The following is a 17548-nucleotide window of genomic DNA, read 5'->3' on the forward strand; positions in this document are numbered from 1 at the left end:
CTGTGCATGTTGTGAAATGTCAACATTGCTGGCTAACGAACAGAAATAAGCCTTTTATACATTACAAAGGAATCTACAGCAGTATCTATTCAGTAAAAGAATGAGCACATAGTTATTTCAGTCTAGGTGTTTGTGACAGGACATAGTTTTAGCAAATATAAATGATTTTTATATGGGTTACCTACTGCAGCTTAATCTGTGAGTTGACAAAAATGGCATTTACGATTCTCGTCCTAGAACAAGGATTCGTTTTATTCAGATAACCCCAAATGTGTTGAAACTACAAAGGTTTTGTTAAGCTTAACTGTGTACATTGGTATTTGTGTTAGTTGTGAAATGAATAGAACATGCAAGAGATCAGAAGTACTAGAGTCCATGATAAATTTCCCCAAGGGCTTCATTTAACGTATAAGATATTCATTTCAGTATTTAAGGCTGGGTATTGAAACTGCTCAACCTAGAGTAAATTCAAACCTTTTGGCTGTGCATGTGTGTGTTTGTGTTTATTTACATGAAAGGAACACTGGGATGAGCAAATTTTTTTATTACAATAAAATATAACATTTGTTTGGGAAAGAGAATGTATGCTGATAAATAGAAGTTTTCAAAAAATTGCATTTGATAGTTTAATCTGTTTCAAATTCCAGGGATTAGTGGGCAGGGCAAGAATATGAAAAGAAGTATGGCTCTGGGCTAGAGTTTCCGAGCTAAGACGACGTTCAGCAAAGTGATTCACTGCATCATAGCCACCATACACGCAATTGTGGTGAAGGTGCATAGCCCATCACTGTAATACTGACTTGCCTCTGCTTTTTCCTCGCATAGTGAATAAGAACAGAACTACCCTAAGCATCTCTTCTGGAACACTGTTGGAGCAATGTTAGACTAGAAATAAAAAATACATTCTATATTGTTTTTAATACAGTGGACATGTTGGTCATATGTTTCACTGTATATACAGTTAGATTGTAAGCGTAAATTCATCTTTATAAAGCCTTCATACTTTGTCTACTAGGCAGTAAAAGGTCTTTACACTAAGCATACATGATTAAAATAATTAATTTTTATAATTAAAACCAAAAGAGGTATTTCTGTCTCACTGCTAATAATACATATGTGTGCATATTAACATGTATTAACCTGACTATACAGCTTTGCACAGAATGGCAGACTCACAGTCTAATATGGCTCAGATAATGAAATTACTTTGGGGCAAGAATATCTGAGTAAGATTCACACTTATATTCATAAAGAATTTCAGTAAAAACTGACATGCCAAAAAGAAATATCTTTTTTTAAATTATTATCACCTGTAGTACAGGTATTCTTAATCAAATATTGCATTGTACAAATACTTCTGATTAAAAATATATACTACTATGCAGAACAAAATGTTGGTGTGTAACAGTGTGGGATGGTGATAGTGAGCAGACGCAGGGGCTGCTATCACTGCTTTCACAGGCTCTCATGCACGACGATGTCGGCCACGCCATGCACCTGGGTGAGCTCTTTACAGTCCAGAGAGGCCACCAGCTTCCTGGTCCCGGCGAGAGACGGGATGAAGTGCTCCGTCACGGTCACTGTGCTGTGCTTGCCCACGTCACTGAGATAAACAGACAAAGCCAGGTTAACTAAGCAGAGGTAAAACATCTGTTCTGCCCGAGCAATCACACACTGTTACACCAGAGAGGCAGCAGAAAGCAGGTGCATCGTGGCCTCTTTTTATCAGAGTGTCATTAAAAAACAGGTGCTGCCAAAGTGTGGCACAGTAAAATAGAATGAAAAGTAGAGCAGAGAGAAAAAATACAAAAAAATAAATACATTAAAGATGAATAAAATGAATAAAACACTAAAAGAGCCTCAGTTGACCAAAGGGGACAAATAGTACAAAACAAATAATTGGATGCTATATATGTCTATACTGCTTAAACTACTGTGACAACATATGCTTCAAAAGTAGAATAAAACAGTATGGGAGATGACATCATAAAAATAGATAAATTGATTGATATCCAGCAATGGAAAAGGGCCAGTCAATATTGACCCTCACTGAAGAAGAAGCAAAATGGTGGCCTTAGTCTGTAAGGATGGAGAAGTGGCAGGTGTTCTGTTTTCTCACCCTACGGTAATGGGATGGAGGTTCCTCAGGCCCAGACCCTCCACGCGAAGCACCACATTGTGGAGGGCGCAAGGCAGCGGGTTGGTGAACGTGAGCTTGGCGGACGCTTCCTTGCCCACGTAAGCTTCTCCAAGAGGCTACAGAGAAGTTCGACAGGGTTAAATCATGGACTGGTAGCTTCCCCGTCCCTTACAGCACAAGAAGTTAACTACCGGCTATCATGCTGTCGAGCCTTCTCTCACCTGGATGCTGATATCTGGGGTGCGGAGTCGGAAGATGGTCTGAGAGGCCAGCACCTGCTTCGTCTCGCTGACCCGACCGGACAAAGTGAGCATCAGTGCCGCCTGGTCCACCAGCTGGTTCTGGTAGTCCTGGTAGGGCAGGACCCAGTCTATGACTTTCTCTGAAAACCAGTCGACAAAGAGGCTGTGAGTCAACGCTGGATTGGAAATGGTTCTAAATGATCCTGATAACACAAAAAAAATATTTTAACATTTACATTTAACAATAACAACATTACAATATATTATGTATTGTGTTATAAATGTAGTCCCATATTTTGTTCTTTTTTTGATGCCTCACTTTAGAGGGAATATTAAATTCCATCTTGTAAATGTAGTGCATAGGCCTGTCATTTTTAGCACACACAAGGCTATTTGTATTATTAAACTGGTCAAAATTAAAGCATAAAAATAAACAAAAATCCCACCTGGAAAGAAATGATCTGTGAGAACAGCTGTGTATGTGGCAACACTATAACATTTATGGCATGTAGCTGACCTTTTTATCAAAAGCAGCTTATAGTCATGACTGAATACAACTTGAGCAATTGAGGGTCAAGGACCTTGCACAGGGGCCCAACAGTGGAAACTTGGCATTGGTGGAGCTTGAGGTGGTAACATTCCGTTTATTAATCAAGCGCCTTAACCACTGAGTTACCACTGCCCAACAGTCTAACTGATACAGCCTGCTCCTCAGTTGCCATGGAAAGCATTCCCCTGCCACTCACCTTCATTAGGCATCAACTCCACAGGAAACCTTTCACTCTTCACAGTGTCCTTCAGCACACCTGTATAGTAGATTACAGCCACCTTGCTGTGGAGGATTGCACTGCGTGGCTCTGCACTCTGGTTCTTCACACAAATCTCAAGGCGGGCATCACTGCCCATGCGTGGTCCCTCCCCCTCCAGCTTAACCTCCAAGTTTACATCCTCCGCAGTTGGAGATCCATACACATATGGCTTGGTGCCATAGCGACAGGCAGTCTCCACGGCAATGCGCTCCTCTTCTGAACCTGGTTGGGAAGAGGATACATTAGGTGATGTGGTTAACCACGCTTTTTTTTTTTTTGCAGTGGTTAAAGGTGCAGCTTGTAGCCTCACTGCACCTAAACCTTGAGTTCTGGTCGAACAAAAGATGATGGTAATATATGCTTGTCGCTGCCTTACAAGTAACCATGATGCTGTGACGTATTCAGTTTAATGCAAAAGTACATATCAACACAAGTTTTCCCAAATGACCACCATTTCTATCCTTATGTAGTTGTGCCATGAACAAGTCACATGGAGAGCTCATGTGAATTCACCTGTGTAGCTATTGCAACATACCTGGTTTCCATTCTGGCTATTTATATATTTGTAAGGTTGTTGTCTGCTGGGTGATAACAGCTTTCTTACATCGTTTTGCTGCTCTCTTGTCTCTTGGACAAATACTGTTTAAATATTTATATTTTATTTTTTTACATACTGTATAATTCCAGGGCCAAGATTAAAAGGTCAGCCTCTCACAGTATGCCTGTGTCTGGCCATACTGCACGGTTGCATTTATTCATGTCAAGGACAGTCAGAAGTGTTTAAATGTATCGGCAGATAATAGGTCAACACCGGTGATTCACAATTCTAAGGCTGGTTTATACTGTGAAAGTTTGATACAAGAAGTTGCATGTAACTTAATTTACAGTTACATGAAGCAATTCAAAAACAAAGTCTCATTGAACACTCGACTGTTCCAGTAGTTGGTGGGATTAGTATTCTATAATCTATTCATATATTGCATTGTTCTTGCTGGCGTATATGAAAATCTTTGTGGAATTATTTACAATTGCATGTCATTTCCATCGCCTTGTATAATTCTTTCAGTTGTCAACTTTGTGTTGGCAGTGTCTAAGCTATCAGTGCAGGATACTAATATGATACATATTTTAGATCGCCACACGGATTGTGATTAATAATAGCAGGCTATTAGACAGAACAAGGGTGGTTCATGAAACTGTTCCAACAGCTGTCATATTAATTTTAGATGCCAAGCCAGTTATTTTAGCTGACTGACAGCTTAACTGGTTTTATTTTCTTGTTCACAATGTGTCGACTGAAATCAATCAGTTGAAATCCTAGCTTTTGACATCGTCTCGCTGTACTTCATCTGTGTTTTCACTGGCTGTCTGACAAAACTTGTTTCACCAAGTTGTGACATTGCAATTGTTGCAGCTGAGTTTCAAACAAATTTCAAATTAATTCCTGGTGATGTTACATTATTCAGTGCCAGTGTTTTTTTGCAAGTTTTAAGCAACTATAGGTGCTTACAAATCTCACCATGTAAGGCCATTCTAATTTTCCCATGCACTGCATTTCTCATTAAACTCTAGAATGATATGAAACTCAAAATCAGGTTGCATGACTAAGGAAACATGCAGGTGCAAGAGCTAGCTGACACACTGCTGGTGTTAAGAGTGCATAGGTGTGTGGTGGTGTCTGTGGCAGTAATACATATATTCTAACCTTCAGGGTGTTTGTACAGGTCTGTGATGTCAACGCGCTCGTTGGAGCCGACAGCCTTGGTGCTGATGCAGTGGCCCACGGCATTCTTCTCCAGGTGGATCTGGGAGAAGGTGCCATCCAGGTTCCTCTGCCAGTAGACCTTATCACTGTTCACCTAAGGCAGCAGGACAGAAGCTTCAGGGGCTAATTACGCCTTTTTGCATTATGAAGAGCTGATCGGTTTTAAAGCAGCGCAGTTCATGACAGTTCATGTTTCTAAACATAAAACTACATTAAAGTGACCTTCAATTCATGGGTACAAGCTAAGTGCTTTTTTTTATTTTCATCCATTTTTCTTCGTGCGGTTTGCCATTGCCCATTCCCACATGTTATCTAGGGCTTCCCTACTGCAAGAGCGCAAGGCATGCTCATAACAACCACCAGGCCGCCTCTTATACAACACTCTGAGCGAGCTGAAGGGGCATAGAGGAGCGCTCTTAAGTCCCACCCTTCTGTATGCATGCCCTGACCATCACTGGTGATTGGCTTGCGTTGCCCTGAATGGAGAGTGAGACCAAGAGTGATCCTTCACAGGTCCACAACCCACCTCAGCAAAGACAAAAGGTGTGTCGTGCATCAAGTACACCTGCCCCATGCGGACACCCGTGATGGAAGCGGGGCCACAGCGGAACGTTCCCTGGCTGGTTTCCTGGGGTGTGGAGTCAACTGCCTGCCAGCCGCCCATGGCAGGCGGCAAATCAGGACGAGCCATCCAGCAATCGTTCCACACATGGAAGTTCCTACGGAGACAAAGACAGCAGGACCAAGAAAGAAGATCAAGGTCAGAGTTCATCTTTTGCTGGTATGTACCTATACCCCAATGTGCAAGCCTTTTTTAAAATTGAAATGGTAGCACTGCTACAGATGGCAGAAAAGGTATTACCATTAACATTTAAGATAACAATTAAGAATATAAAAAAAATACTCACTCAATCTTGCACTTTACTCTTTCCTTTGTTATACTCATTAGAGACTATCACGAACTTGGTTCATATTTCTGTTGACTTGTTGCACATTTCTGCATGTTTCTGATCAGCTGAAGTACAGTGAGGGTGATTTAGCTAGTGTCTTACAGAACCAGTGGCAGATGGAGGACAAACACTCACCACACTGAGTCAGAGTTGAGGTCATTAATTGGCTCCAGATTCTCATCGAAATACACATCAATGGTCAAGGAGACATCAGTGTCATGAGCAGACTGGAAATTTGTCACACTGCGTGTAGGAATACCAAGACACCTCATTACTGTGAGAGAGAGAAAAAATTAGAATGAGTGAAAGAAATCGAAAAGGGAGCGAAAGCGACTTTTTTTACAATTGTGAAGAGTTAATGAAATAACTAAGATGCCATCTGATCAGAATGGCATGAGAACCAGAGTCAGAAACAAACACACACACACGCACAAGCACACGCACGCACGCACGCGCACACCAACCAAGCACATGATCCAGTGGCACGGTAGAGAGGAATGGCTGGAATGCAGTTGGGGTATTTTGGAGCACAGGGCTGTGTTAGGGACATGCTCTCATTGGTCAGGGTCAACTATGAAACTGGAGATGAGCATGATGAGGCGTGGAACCCTGGAACCCTCTCCTCACACACACACACACACACACACACACACACACACACACACACACACACACACACACACACACACACACACACTCACACATACTAACATGCATACCTGTTGTGGTGACACCAGAGAACACCCAGCACTGGCCATATTTGACGGGCACGCCCCCTTCTCTGTGATATTTCTTCAGGATGTCCACACTACCACTCCAGGCTGTGGGGGGCGTGCCGCCTGCATAATTCCCCGACCAGTTACCCTCCAGTACCCCGTGGTCATCAGGAGAGTTGATCTACAACATGGAAGGACAGAGAATGAACTTTAATTTTCCTTTAGCAGATGCAATGGATTTTAAAATAACATCAGAGCTTGTTTTTGTTGTAAACATTAGGGCTGCACAATATGTCATGCTTTTAATTATTTTTGTAATACTGACCTTTGCAATACAGATATATTAGAAGACTACAATATGCATTAGAGTGTCATAATGTTTTATTATACACACTCTGACCCTTTACACTTTGTGTGTTCTGGTGAATTGTAATCACATGATCCAACACAAATAATTTTGGTCAATATAATATTTAACCATGCTACAATGCTACATCAACCTTCAGCTAATGCGGGTTAACACCTTAGCTACACCTTTTCAAAATATTATCATGACAGCTTTTACTGTCTTTTAACTTTTTTAATTAACTATTAGGATTACTGTTGATGTCCATGTAGAACTTCGCTTTTTCCTTGCTTCCTCACCATAGCGGAGATGACCCGCACCATGTTCACTGGGTCTCCTCGACCAGATGGAGGAACCTCACTCTTCTCCAGCACATACAGGCAGGCTTCCAGAATGCCTTCATGAAACTGAGAGAGATAGAGAAAGGGGAGGAGAGAGAGAGAGAGAGAATGTTAGAGAATAAAATTGGTTAATGGGGTGCTGCATTTTGTACAGATCATCCTGAAACTGTTACACATTGAAGTAGATACTGTTCATCCCCTGAAGCGTGCACTCTAAGCTATTTAATCAAAGCTTACTCAATTCATTTTCTCAGTTCACTTGTACTGTCCGCATTTGTCCGTATATCCGTATTTGTGCTTTTGCACTTCCTCTCATAGATAAATAAAACTCATAAAAAGCTGTGCCATTCAGGACAATGTAAACAAATATGATTACAGCTTTGCAATTTTTTCACATCTGCCAATGTGAAAGATTGCCAGACTGATTACAACAGCTCTGAACTGCTTCAGAGGCCCCAACTGGAGCCGTGCTGACAGCTGACAGCAGCTTCAACTCTTAAAATGATCCAGGCTAAAATGTTTCATAGTTTATGATGATTATGTAGGCTACATGGCTTACAGCAGCTCTGGCTGAGAGCTCAGGCCTGCCGCCATGCCTGTATCTGCCCTCTTACTGCCCCCATGCCTGTATCTGCCCTCTTACTGCCCCCATGCCTGTATCTGCCCTCTTACTGCCCCCATCCCTGTATCTGCCCTCTTACTGCCCCCATGCCTGTATCTGCCCTCTTACTGCCCCATGCCTGTATCTGCCCTCTTACTGCCCCATCCCTGTATCTGCCCTCTTACTGCCCCCATGCCTGTATCTGCCCTCTTACTGCCCCCATGCCTGTATCTGCCCTCTTACTGCCCCCATCCCTGTATCTGCCCTCTTACTGCCCCCATGCCTGTATCTGCCCTCTTACTGCCCCCATCCCTGTATCTGCCCTCTTACTGCCCCCATGCCTGTATCTGCCCTCTTACTGCCCCCATCCCTGTATCTGCCCTCTTACTGCCCCCATGCCTGTATCTGCCCCCTTACTGCACCTGTCCGAAGTTCCATGTGCGAGCTCCAATCTGCTTCTCTGTGCCATAGTAGATCCTCCCTGTGTCGTTCAGGACGTATTCCTCCTTCTCCTCGTCCTTCTCCATATACACTGTGTCCTCTGGGAAAGAGAGAAAGAGAGGTTATAATTAAACACCTCTGCACAAAGTCGTACAGAACGCTGTGTGTGTGTGTGTGTGTGTGTGTGTGTGTGTGTGTGTGTGTGTGTGTGTGTGTGTGTATTCTGCGTGCAGTCTGCACTCGAACAGAACGCTGGGCACATGGACACGATTACCTGAGAAATGTGGACAGAACAGTCCACACACAGAGAGAGAGACTGAGAGGTGTGTGTGAGTGTGTGTATTCAGTTATAATAAAGATAAGGGATGCACTAAGTAAGCTCAGTGATGAAGCCTAATGAACAGCACAGATTGTTTGTGTATTTTTGGGGGTTGGGGGTGATGGGAGGCTAGACACATAGATATCATATTCACTGCCCAAGGAACTGGGCAGGCAACCATGTCGTGAAATGACCCCAAGACCTCATAATCCTGCCTGAAAGAGCTGTGAGAGAAAAAAGGTAACGCAGTTCAGACCTCCACAGACAGGAAGAGGTTCCCACATGGGTGGAAAGTGGAAATCCAGCAAAGAATAGGCTTGGGAGCAGAGGCCAAGTGACTGGGTGGGTGCTGGTCATGTCACTGAGGATCAAGGAGGAGAACATGAGCAGTGAAAGTGTTAAAGAGGAGAAATGGAGAGAAAACAGAAAACAGGCAGATTGCAGCGAGATTACAGTGTATGGAAAAAAGTCTTGTTCAGGGCTGGGATTTGGCAGCTGTTTTCCGCCTTATTCCGCATCTCCGGCATCTGGCTGTGGAAAGTGAGAGAGAGCGATAAAGAAAGAGAGAGAAAGACTGAGAAATACAGACCAGGAATGTGAGAGAGAGAGCAGGGAAGAGAGAGCAAAAATGGAGAACATGAATGAAAAAGAGAGAGAAATAGTGAGAGCAAGAAAGAGAGAAAGACTAAGAGTGAGAAAGAGAGAGCTTGAAAGACAGGAAGAAAGAGCAAAAAAAGAGAATGCATGACGACCTGCAACAGACCCGCTCATTCCCAGATCCTGGTGGGAGTCCTCCCTGTGTCAAGGGAACACCCAAGGAAACAGAGTTCAGTGGAGAGCTCAAATACTAACGTGCACAGTCTATGAGACGAACCCCAGGGTGAAACCAGCAGCACGGGGGCTGTGACAGACAAATCAGCACCCCAGCCAGACCATTACCGCTGGGAAACTATACACAATGCAAGTTCAAAGCTTTCCAGACACGCCTGACATTCCCAGCAACCTGTGAATATTGCATACGCAATCGATGATGACTCAAAACAAATGATGGAATCAAGTGGAAATCTGTCATCGGATGGGGCAACTGTTCAAAACAAAGGTACGTTTTAAAGCAACACTACTTAAACAGGTAGCACTGAGATGTCGGGTGGTTTGTTTCTTTTTCACAGTCTTTTGTTACCTTCACACCAAGGGTTGAAGAGTATGTAGATGTCTTTTTCAGGGTCGTGCGTCGTGACTGACTCCCTCTTCGGACAGTGGGTGGTGACAGAGAGCTTGTACTTGCCAACAATGGCGTTGGCAGGAGAATTGACGGAGAGTTTGACCCGGTTGCTGTTCTGTTCCACGATCTTGGCCTCCCAACACAGGTCCTGCAGCTCTTCCACCAGAGGCACGATGACATGTGTGCCCTTTGACACCAAGGGCAGCAACCCTGAGAGAAAGACGTCATACCATTCATTTTAAAAGTTTCTCAGAAGAATTGCAAAATTTCCTGTTCTGAGCATTTGAATAGGAGGGGCAAGTTCCTGAGCTCAGTGACACACTCATCAATCAGTGACACAATCATCGTGCCCGTTTTCGTACGAGAGTGCTAAGATCCAGACGACCGTTTGGCCCACAAGAATTCCTGTATGTTTACAGTGTGAAACACAAATGGCCCCAGTCATGTTCTTACACTACCCCAAATGATATATCACAGAGTAAATATACCCATTGCTGCAGTCGCCAAGAACTGCTGAAAGGCTGTTTGTGCTTCTGATTCACTTGTATCTGTGTATCAGTGATCGAGGGGCTTCTATGAGACTGCAACCAAACTGATCGAGCTGTTATGACATTTACGGAAAGAAGCGAAACCCTGTGACTTCTTAGCCTAAGAGTCAGAGGTCTTGTAACAGGTTGATTTCCTGTGACTCGTACGCGATGTGACAGAGGAGCATTGTCATGATGCCAGGGCACCCGACTGACACTGCACAAACACCACCCTTCCTCTGATTTGCTTCACACCCAAACAGACAGAAACTCCTTAACCAACACTGTGAACTGCAAGTTATGGAAGACAACAGCACATTCATTCAAGTTATTGAACTGAAAATTAAGTGCTTTTGGCTTTGTAGTGGACATCATTGCACAACAGGTCTCAGACATGTTTTCGGTATAATTTGGTGGCCTGCTGGCAAAAGAGTGGCCCACAGCTGAATCACCCTCACTCCATCATATGCAGAATAACTCAGTTTTGGTTGATCCTGTAATATGCACACTGTAATTGCTAAGCATGAAATGGAAAAATGGGAGAGAATAGAGAGTGTGAAAGAAGAATACAATAGTCTGGCTTAAACCACTCAAAGTTTAAAAGAATGGATTCATGTTTGCAGAGCTGAGAAATAGTTTAGCAGTAATCCTCCCTTTCTCTCTCTCTCTCTCTCTCTCTCTCTCTCTCTGCCAATTTTTCTTAGACTATACCCCTAAGGAGCGGGTTAGGTCAGCCTTTCATTCTTTTCATTAAGGAAGAAGGCATGCGTAAAATGTATGAAAACACACTCTTATCAAGGAGCTGAATACATACTGCACCACTGTCTCTTTTTGCATACATTTGCAGGCAGGAGCATCTATATTCTTACGAAATGCTTAAGAGCCTAAAGATGTGTACAGGAAGTTCTTGCTACACAAAAAACAGTGCACAATGGGCAAAAATTAGCCATAAGATAGAGTCACACCTTTTCATGTGACCTTCCTCTACACTTATATTGGCTCACACCAATGGAAACATCCCCAACATGTCGGTCAGCATGCGTGGTGAGGTTTAAGCCAGCACACTTCCACACACTCACCTGTCTTCAGATCCAGATACAGTTTGTCTGTGTTGATGTTGAAAGGTCGCGAAAGGTTGAGCTCCATTTGGAAGGTCTGTCCTCGCCGGATGATGAGCTCATCACTTTGGTAACGGTCGGTGTGGTGCTCCCTACGGTTTTGTCCTGACTTCAGACTGAGCAGGTCCACAGAACGCACAATCAGAGACAGCTCTGAGTGAGAGAGAGTTGTGCGTGTTTGTGTGTGTGAAAGTATTTGTGTGTGTTTGATGAAAGGAGACAAGAGAACGAGAAGGATATAAAAAGAATTAGAACTGTCTGGTTTAACTGCATGAGCTCTGGATAAGCTGTAAGAATAGCTGGAAATTTTGCCCAATCCTGTGTAACCCATAATAAGGAGCTACACAGGCATTACATTGCCTACCCCTTACCCCTTGAACCTGCCTCCCTCATGTTTTAACCGAGTGGTACATTATAAGGCTTACCCTCCAGTTCTCTATCTTCTGGGTGAGTCTGGGAGCGTTCTAGGATTGGTGTCAGTTTCTCCCCATTCTTGGTGACATCCGCATCTTTTTCATTTGTGATGTCATAAGAAGTGCTCTGTCGTCGACAGCAACAAGGGCACGCCTTCTGAAACCAGCGGCGACAGAACCCCTCCTCTTTTACTTCCTTACTTGCTGGCTCCTTCTCGAGGACCGCCTGTCCGTTGCTGGCGGTGGCTCCATGGAAACGCCCAACAGCTGAGCTGTCTCTGACTGACGTTCTTGACTCGGGCATTCTGAAAATGGGGGGGGGGGGGGGATTAAAAACCTTATCAGTGGAAAAACAAACACGCTCCAACAAAACATTTTACTGAAACGTTTGTCAAGGAAGATGCAGTATCAGAGGGAGGACTGTGTCTATCACTGATATGATCACTTGGCTATAAGGGTTTAGTGAAACATCAAAAAAGAAAGTTTGAAGCAGTGTATCAAAGCTTTAAACCAAATCACTGATCACTGATACTCTCAGAGAACTTTCACACAGTCTCTTTAAGAATTTCTTTTACTGTTTTTAGGTCTGCTACACTGTTTCATAGGACCACATTTTTTGCGCAATCTCTGTAGAATCAGTGCATTTTTTAAACAAAACACGCACTGAAACTTAATCTGAGAAGTGAAAATGGTATCACACCTGAAAATGTGTATATCAGTTCATCCCTACTCGGCTACATGGCTCTCACAGACCTATGGTCAAATCACAGAGTTCAAATGATAGCCAAGACCAAGCCCAGTGCCCTTGCCTACTGCTGCATGCTGAATGTGTGATTACCAACATTTTCTCCATTCCTTTAGGGCTATAAACTTGATTTCAGTCGTCAGGCCCTATACACAGGGATCTATGCAAAACTGTAAAAGGAGGCTTGGACATATGCATGTGTCTTTGCCTAAGCGAAACAACACGAAGTAAACATAGGCTTGGTCTCTGAACGAGTGGCGCACTGATCCACATCCTTCATTTCACACAAGCACTGCATTTCATGGGGAATCAGAGCAAACACTGATACCGCGTTCATTAAGTCACAGCGATGTCGTAAGACCTCACAGTCAGAATGCATGTCTGTGCATTAATGGGGCCCATGTGCATGACTCCCTTCTCCTTCCACACGGTACGGGCAGTGTTCTCCCCACAGCGCTCTCTCTCTCTCTCTCTCTCGCTCTCTCTCTCTCTCTCTCTCTCTCTCTCTCTTTCTCTCTCTCTCTTTCTCTCTGTCTCCCTCACTCTCTCTCCCCCTCATAGTCACTGCATTCCATAAAGTGGTCTGCCTCTCAAAGATCACAGAGCAACTCAGAGCCTTTTTTGCTTACAACCATAAAGATGAACTGCAAAACATAATACACACACACACACACACACACACACACACACACACACACACACACACACACACACACACACACACACACACACACAGAAACTATGTATGTACTGACATTCAAATCTCACAAATATCTGACATTCATATCTCAAGAAGTGCTACTATATCTTATGTCATTATTTTTCACACAACACATCTATGCTTTCACACTATTCCCCTTTTCACTAATGTGTAACTACGCATATTTGTGGTATCAGTATATGTATATCTATGTGTATGCGTGTGTGTGTGTGTGTGTGTGTGTGTGTGTGTGTGTGTGTGTGTGTGTGTGTGTGTGTGTGTGTGTTTTCGTGATAAGATGGAATGTGATATGATGGAATGCATGTGATGAAATGCAGACCTAGACACTCCTGACTCTCTAAACTGCCCCTCTTGTGACCATGACAGCAGTTACCTAGATACAACAGGCAAGAAAAGGAACATGCACAGAAGCCTGAGGAGACAAACACAGTGACTGAGAAACCACATGAACTGCTCTGATTTAAGAGAGAGAGAAAGTGACCATGAGAAACAGAGAGAGAGAGCAATTAGCATTCCGATGCCCACTCTATGTTACAGAATGCTTGGCTCAAGACCTGGACATATTTAACAAATACTATTTGCTGCAGTTGGATCACAGGATTCCATTGGGACTGCTCACTCTTTGAATAAAGCATGGGAGATGCAATGTCCCTTTAGTCTATAGTCATGCCCCTTTAACTTCACCACGCACGATGGTGAGAAAACATTCCTAACATCGGAATCCAAGACTTCACCTTCACCCTTACTTATGAAATACTCGTTCACAGTAATAATCAGATCAGTCAGCAGTCATTCATCATCCTTCGTTCCCCATCAGTGTCCGAGCAGCTGTACGTTTCAAGTGTCTACATTCACACCACATCTCAGCCCAAATGCCCAGTGCTGGAATGCTATCTGAGGCCGAATCTTCGGAACCCCTGAATCTTCGCTCTGAGACGCTACGTTAATTCCCGCCATTTTCACTACCATGTCCATAGAGAGAGCAGAACATGCCACTCTGCAGAGAGACATTTTAATTGATCTTTGACTTTAGAACCAAGCCCCTTGCCACAATCCCAATCAGAACATCTGTATCTGGTCCTCTGCTGGTCTTCAGCCACAGGTTTAAAGTAACCTAGCTGCTGGTGAGAAGCCAAGGACGAAGGAAGGCAGCAGCTGCTAGGGTGGCAAAGCTAGCCCCAGGGCGCACACTACTACCAGGCCTCGTTTAGACTCCCTTGTCTACAGTCCAATTCCGATAGAGTTGCAGGCTACAGTTCAGTTTGTCGACCTGCAGCAATGCATCCCAGCACAGCAGAATAACCTACAGAACAGAATAGGATACAAAACGGAATAAAGGACAGAGAAGAATAAATGACAACACGCAGCCAGTAGTGGGCACATATGCTATTCGTCTGTTGCCACACCCTCTACCTGGCTGTGGTACTCTTCCATTAAAACCTTAACGCAAGGCAGATTATGCATTGATGTATGTTTGTGCAATCATGTTTGTGTTTGCACAGGTGCCTGTCTGTTCAGGTATAGGCATGCAGTTATTTTATATCATACCTTATTAATCCATATTCATAATAATAGGGGTACTAACTGTGTCCACTTTCCAATACCATAGTTCTGTGAGAGTTTACACTTGGCAACTGCATCTCACACATCTAAACTGTCAGGGAAACAATGACCGATTAAAGTTATGAGTCTGGGGGTTGCTGATACTTTATAAAGGCCTGAACTGACACAATGACTTATGGCCAGCACACCACACCCTTCCCACGCCCACATTCCACACTCTGACACAGTGGGGACTATGTATTTACACAACACATGACCTAAACCAGGGCTTGTGTAATTCAACCACAGTTACCTCTTGTTTGCAAATTTATGGAAATTTACACAAGCCAATTGATGAAATATTACAAACTGCAGATCAGTGCTAGTAGACAGGTTAGCATTAGGGTTAGCTTCTCATACAACTTTGTGATAATCCAATAATCGACTTGATGCTGGTCATTCAGCCAGTCTACATCTTCATCTAACTTAACAGATCCTATTTTAGCTGTTAGGTTTCATGACGGGACAGATAATCTGTATTTCCAAAATACGTTTGGCCTTTACAAGAGTTTAGCACTCAGAAAATAATGTCATTCCCACGAAATGGCCACGCATTTCGTCAAAAGACCCGAACTGTCCAACTCTCGTGTTCCGTTCATTCTAACACAGCACTGGTCATGTTCATCATTTTTAACCCTGGGAGTTCGAACAGGCACCTGACTGTGAGATGGTGTCTGATCGGTCTGATAAACAGCAGTGAAAGGGTCTGATAGCAAGAGTACTGCTGCTGGTTTATTCTTACCTAGTTCTCCCTTTTACCACAGGCTGAAATGAACGGAATATGGCATTGCATGCTCTAAACCTCGGCCTTCTCCACTGACTTCAGATTATCCTTCAGTATACCCTCTCTGTTTCAGGAGGTTCGTTCTACACTCTTTCACTCGTTCACTTTCTATTTTCCTTTTCTCTGCCTCCTCTTTCACCTCCTACTATTGGTTCCTCAAACCCTGTTGTTCAGTCCCTTCTCCCCTCCTGCGGGTGTTACCGCCGGCTGGCTGGCTGCTCCTGTTGCTGGAATGCGAGAGGGCACTCACTGGGCAGCCGAGATAAGCTAGGCTCCAGACCTGAGACCAGCCTGTAAAAATATCCCCCCACACAACCTTCCTCAGCTCACCGGAACCCCCCGCCAACACGCACACACACACACCCTTTATACACCGATGCATGACATATGGTGTGAATTACATTTACATTTATGGCATTTAGCTGATGCTTTTATCCAAAGTGACTTACAATTATGACTGAGTACAACTTGAGCAATTGAGGGTTAAGAACCTTGCTCAGGGGCCCAACAGTGGCAACTTGGCAGTGGTGGGGCTTGAACCAGCAACCATCTGATTACAAGTTATATCTGTCTGACAGTATAACAATTGTCTTACATAGGTTTATCAGTGGAACAAATCACTAAATCTTACATGTACAAGTCACAATCTCAACTCTGAACAAATTATATGGGTGTGAGTGTGTGTGTGTGTGTGTGTGTGTGTGTGAGAGTGTGAGAGAGAGAGAGAGAGAGAGAGAGAGAGAGAGAGAGAGAGAGAGAGAGAGAAAGAGAGACGTTTATCTAAAGTTAAGAGCCACAATCTCAACTCTGAACAAATTATATGGATGTGGGTGTGTGGGTGTGTGTGGGTGTGTGTGTGAGAAAGAGAGAGAGAGAGAGAGAGAGAGAGAGAGAGAGAGAGAGAGAGAGAGAGAGAGAGAGAGAGAGAGAGAGAGAGAGAGAGAGAGAGATCTTCATCCTGGCCAACATAAGTTCTCTATGGCCCTGAGCATTCAGGCTGCACTAGAGCATGACTTCTATTAAGATATCTTTCTTGTAGAGAAGTGTATCATCTATCTTTTTGTGACAGCATTAATTTTTAAGTCACAAGAAAGAGTTAAATGTTCATAGCGCACATCTTAACTATTCGCTACACTGGAACGCTATTTTACACGAAAGGCAAAATGTTGCTACTGACGAATGAAAAATCATTGACTTTCAGTGCGAACTCAAGAACATTTTAACTAAAGGTCCAGGTTTGTAAAATCAAAGTTTTGTATAAATCTAGTCTAATCAATGAATCAAGCCTGTTCGAAATAGTCGGGCGTTTGGCAACATTTGAGATTGGAATAGCGGTCTCGGTGACGATATTTCAGGAAACCACAAGTGAAAGTGGTATATTTGCAGAATCTAAACAAAACCCCACAGTTAAGACCAACCCGAAAGGAAGAAGAAGTGAAGAAAGAAGAAAAAGAAGAAATACATTAAATTTAAAAAATATTAGGTTACCTGGCTAAAGTTTTTCTTCTCTGATGTCTGCTCGCGTTTCAGTTAGGTTAGTTAATTGAAGAATTCAAAACAAGGACGAACAGACTACCGTTTGCTGAGTCGAGCTATATCTTACACTCTTAAGTATAATCGCTTCGCTGTATTGCACTTCAAAAACCCTTCTGAGAAACAAGAAGTGACGGCTAAATATCTCAGCCCCATGACCGCCCTCTACTTATACTCTCCATCAGTGTGTAATATCAAATGAACCCTGCGGGG

At 43.5% G+C, this 17548-nt stretch overlaps 1 protein-coding gene across 1 annotated transcript; it reads right to left on the reverse strand.

Moving 5' to 3' along the window:
* Positions 1–529: 529 nt before the first annotated feature.
* Positions 530–17509, reverse strand: tgm1l1 (transglutaminase 1 like 1). The gene is made up of 14 exons (XM_027031961.2): positions 17291–17509; positions 11963–12255; positions 11499–11690; positions 9851–10102; positions 8333–8451; positions 7268–7375; positions 6626–6803; positions 6042–6180; positions 5483–5675; positions 4897–5050; positions 3129–3413; positions 2362–2522; positions 2120–2256; positions 530–1603 (listed from the first exon to the last, which is right to left on the reverse strand). Exons 2-14 carry the CDS (start codon positions 12252–12254, stop codon positions 1456–1458), a joined length of 2358 nt encoding a protein of 785 aa, XP_026887762.2. The 5' UTR covers position 12255; positions 17291–17509; the 3' UTR covers positions 530–1455.
* Positions 17510–17548: the final 39 nt, after the last annotated feature.

Source organism: Electrophorus electricus, chromosome 7 (assembly GCF_013358815.1).
Source record: "Electrophorus electricus isolate fEleEle1 chromosome 7, fEleEle1.pri, whole genome shotgun sequence".
Classification (NCBI taxonomy): Eukaryota; Metazoa; Chordata; class Actinopteri; order Gymnotiformes; family Gymnotidae; genus Electrophorus; species Electrophorus electricus.

What these genes read in the sequence shown, in the direction of transcription:
- tgm1l1 (XM_027031961.2), bottom strand. Translation starts at nt 12,254, where the DNA reads ATGCCCGAGTCAAGAACGTCAGTCAGAGACAGCTCAGCTGTTGGGCGT. An exon ending in CTTCAACCCTTGGTGTGAAG is followed by an intron (nt 8,452 to 9,850) that starts GTAACAAAAGAC and finishes TCTCTTTCCCAG; the next exon opens with AGGACACAGTGTATATGGAG. An exon ending in GCACATGGAACTTCGGACAG is followed by an intron (nt 7,376 to 8,332) that starts GTGCAGTAAGGG and finishes TATCTCTCTCAG; the next exon opens with TTTCATGAAGGCATTCTGGA.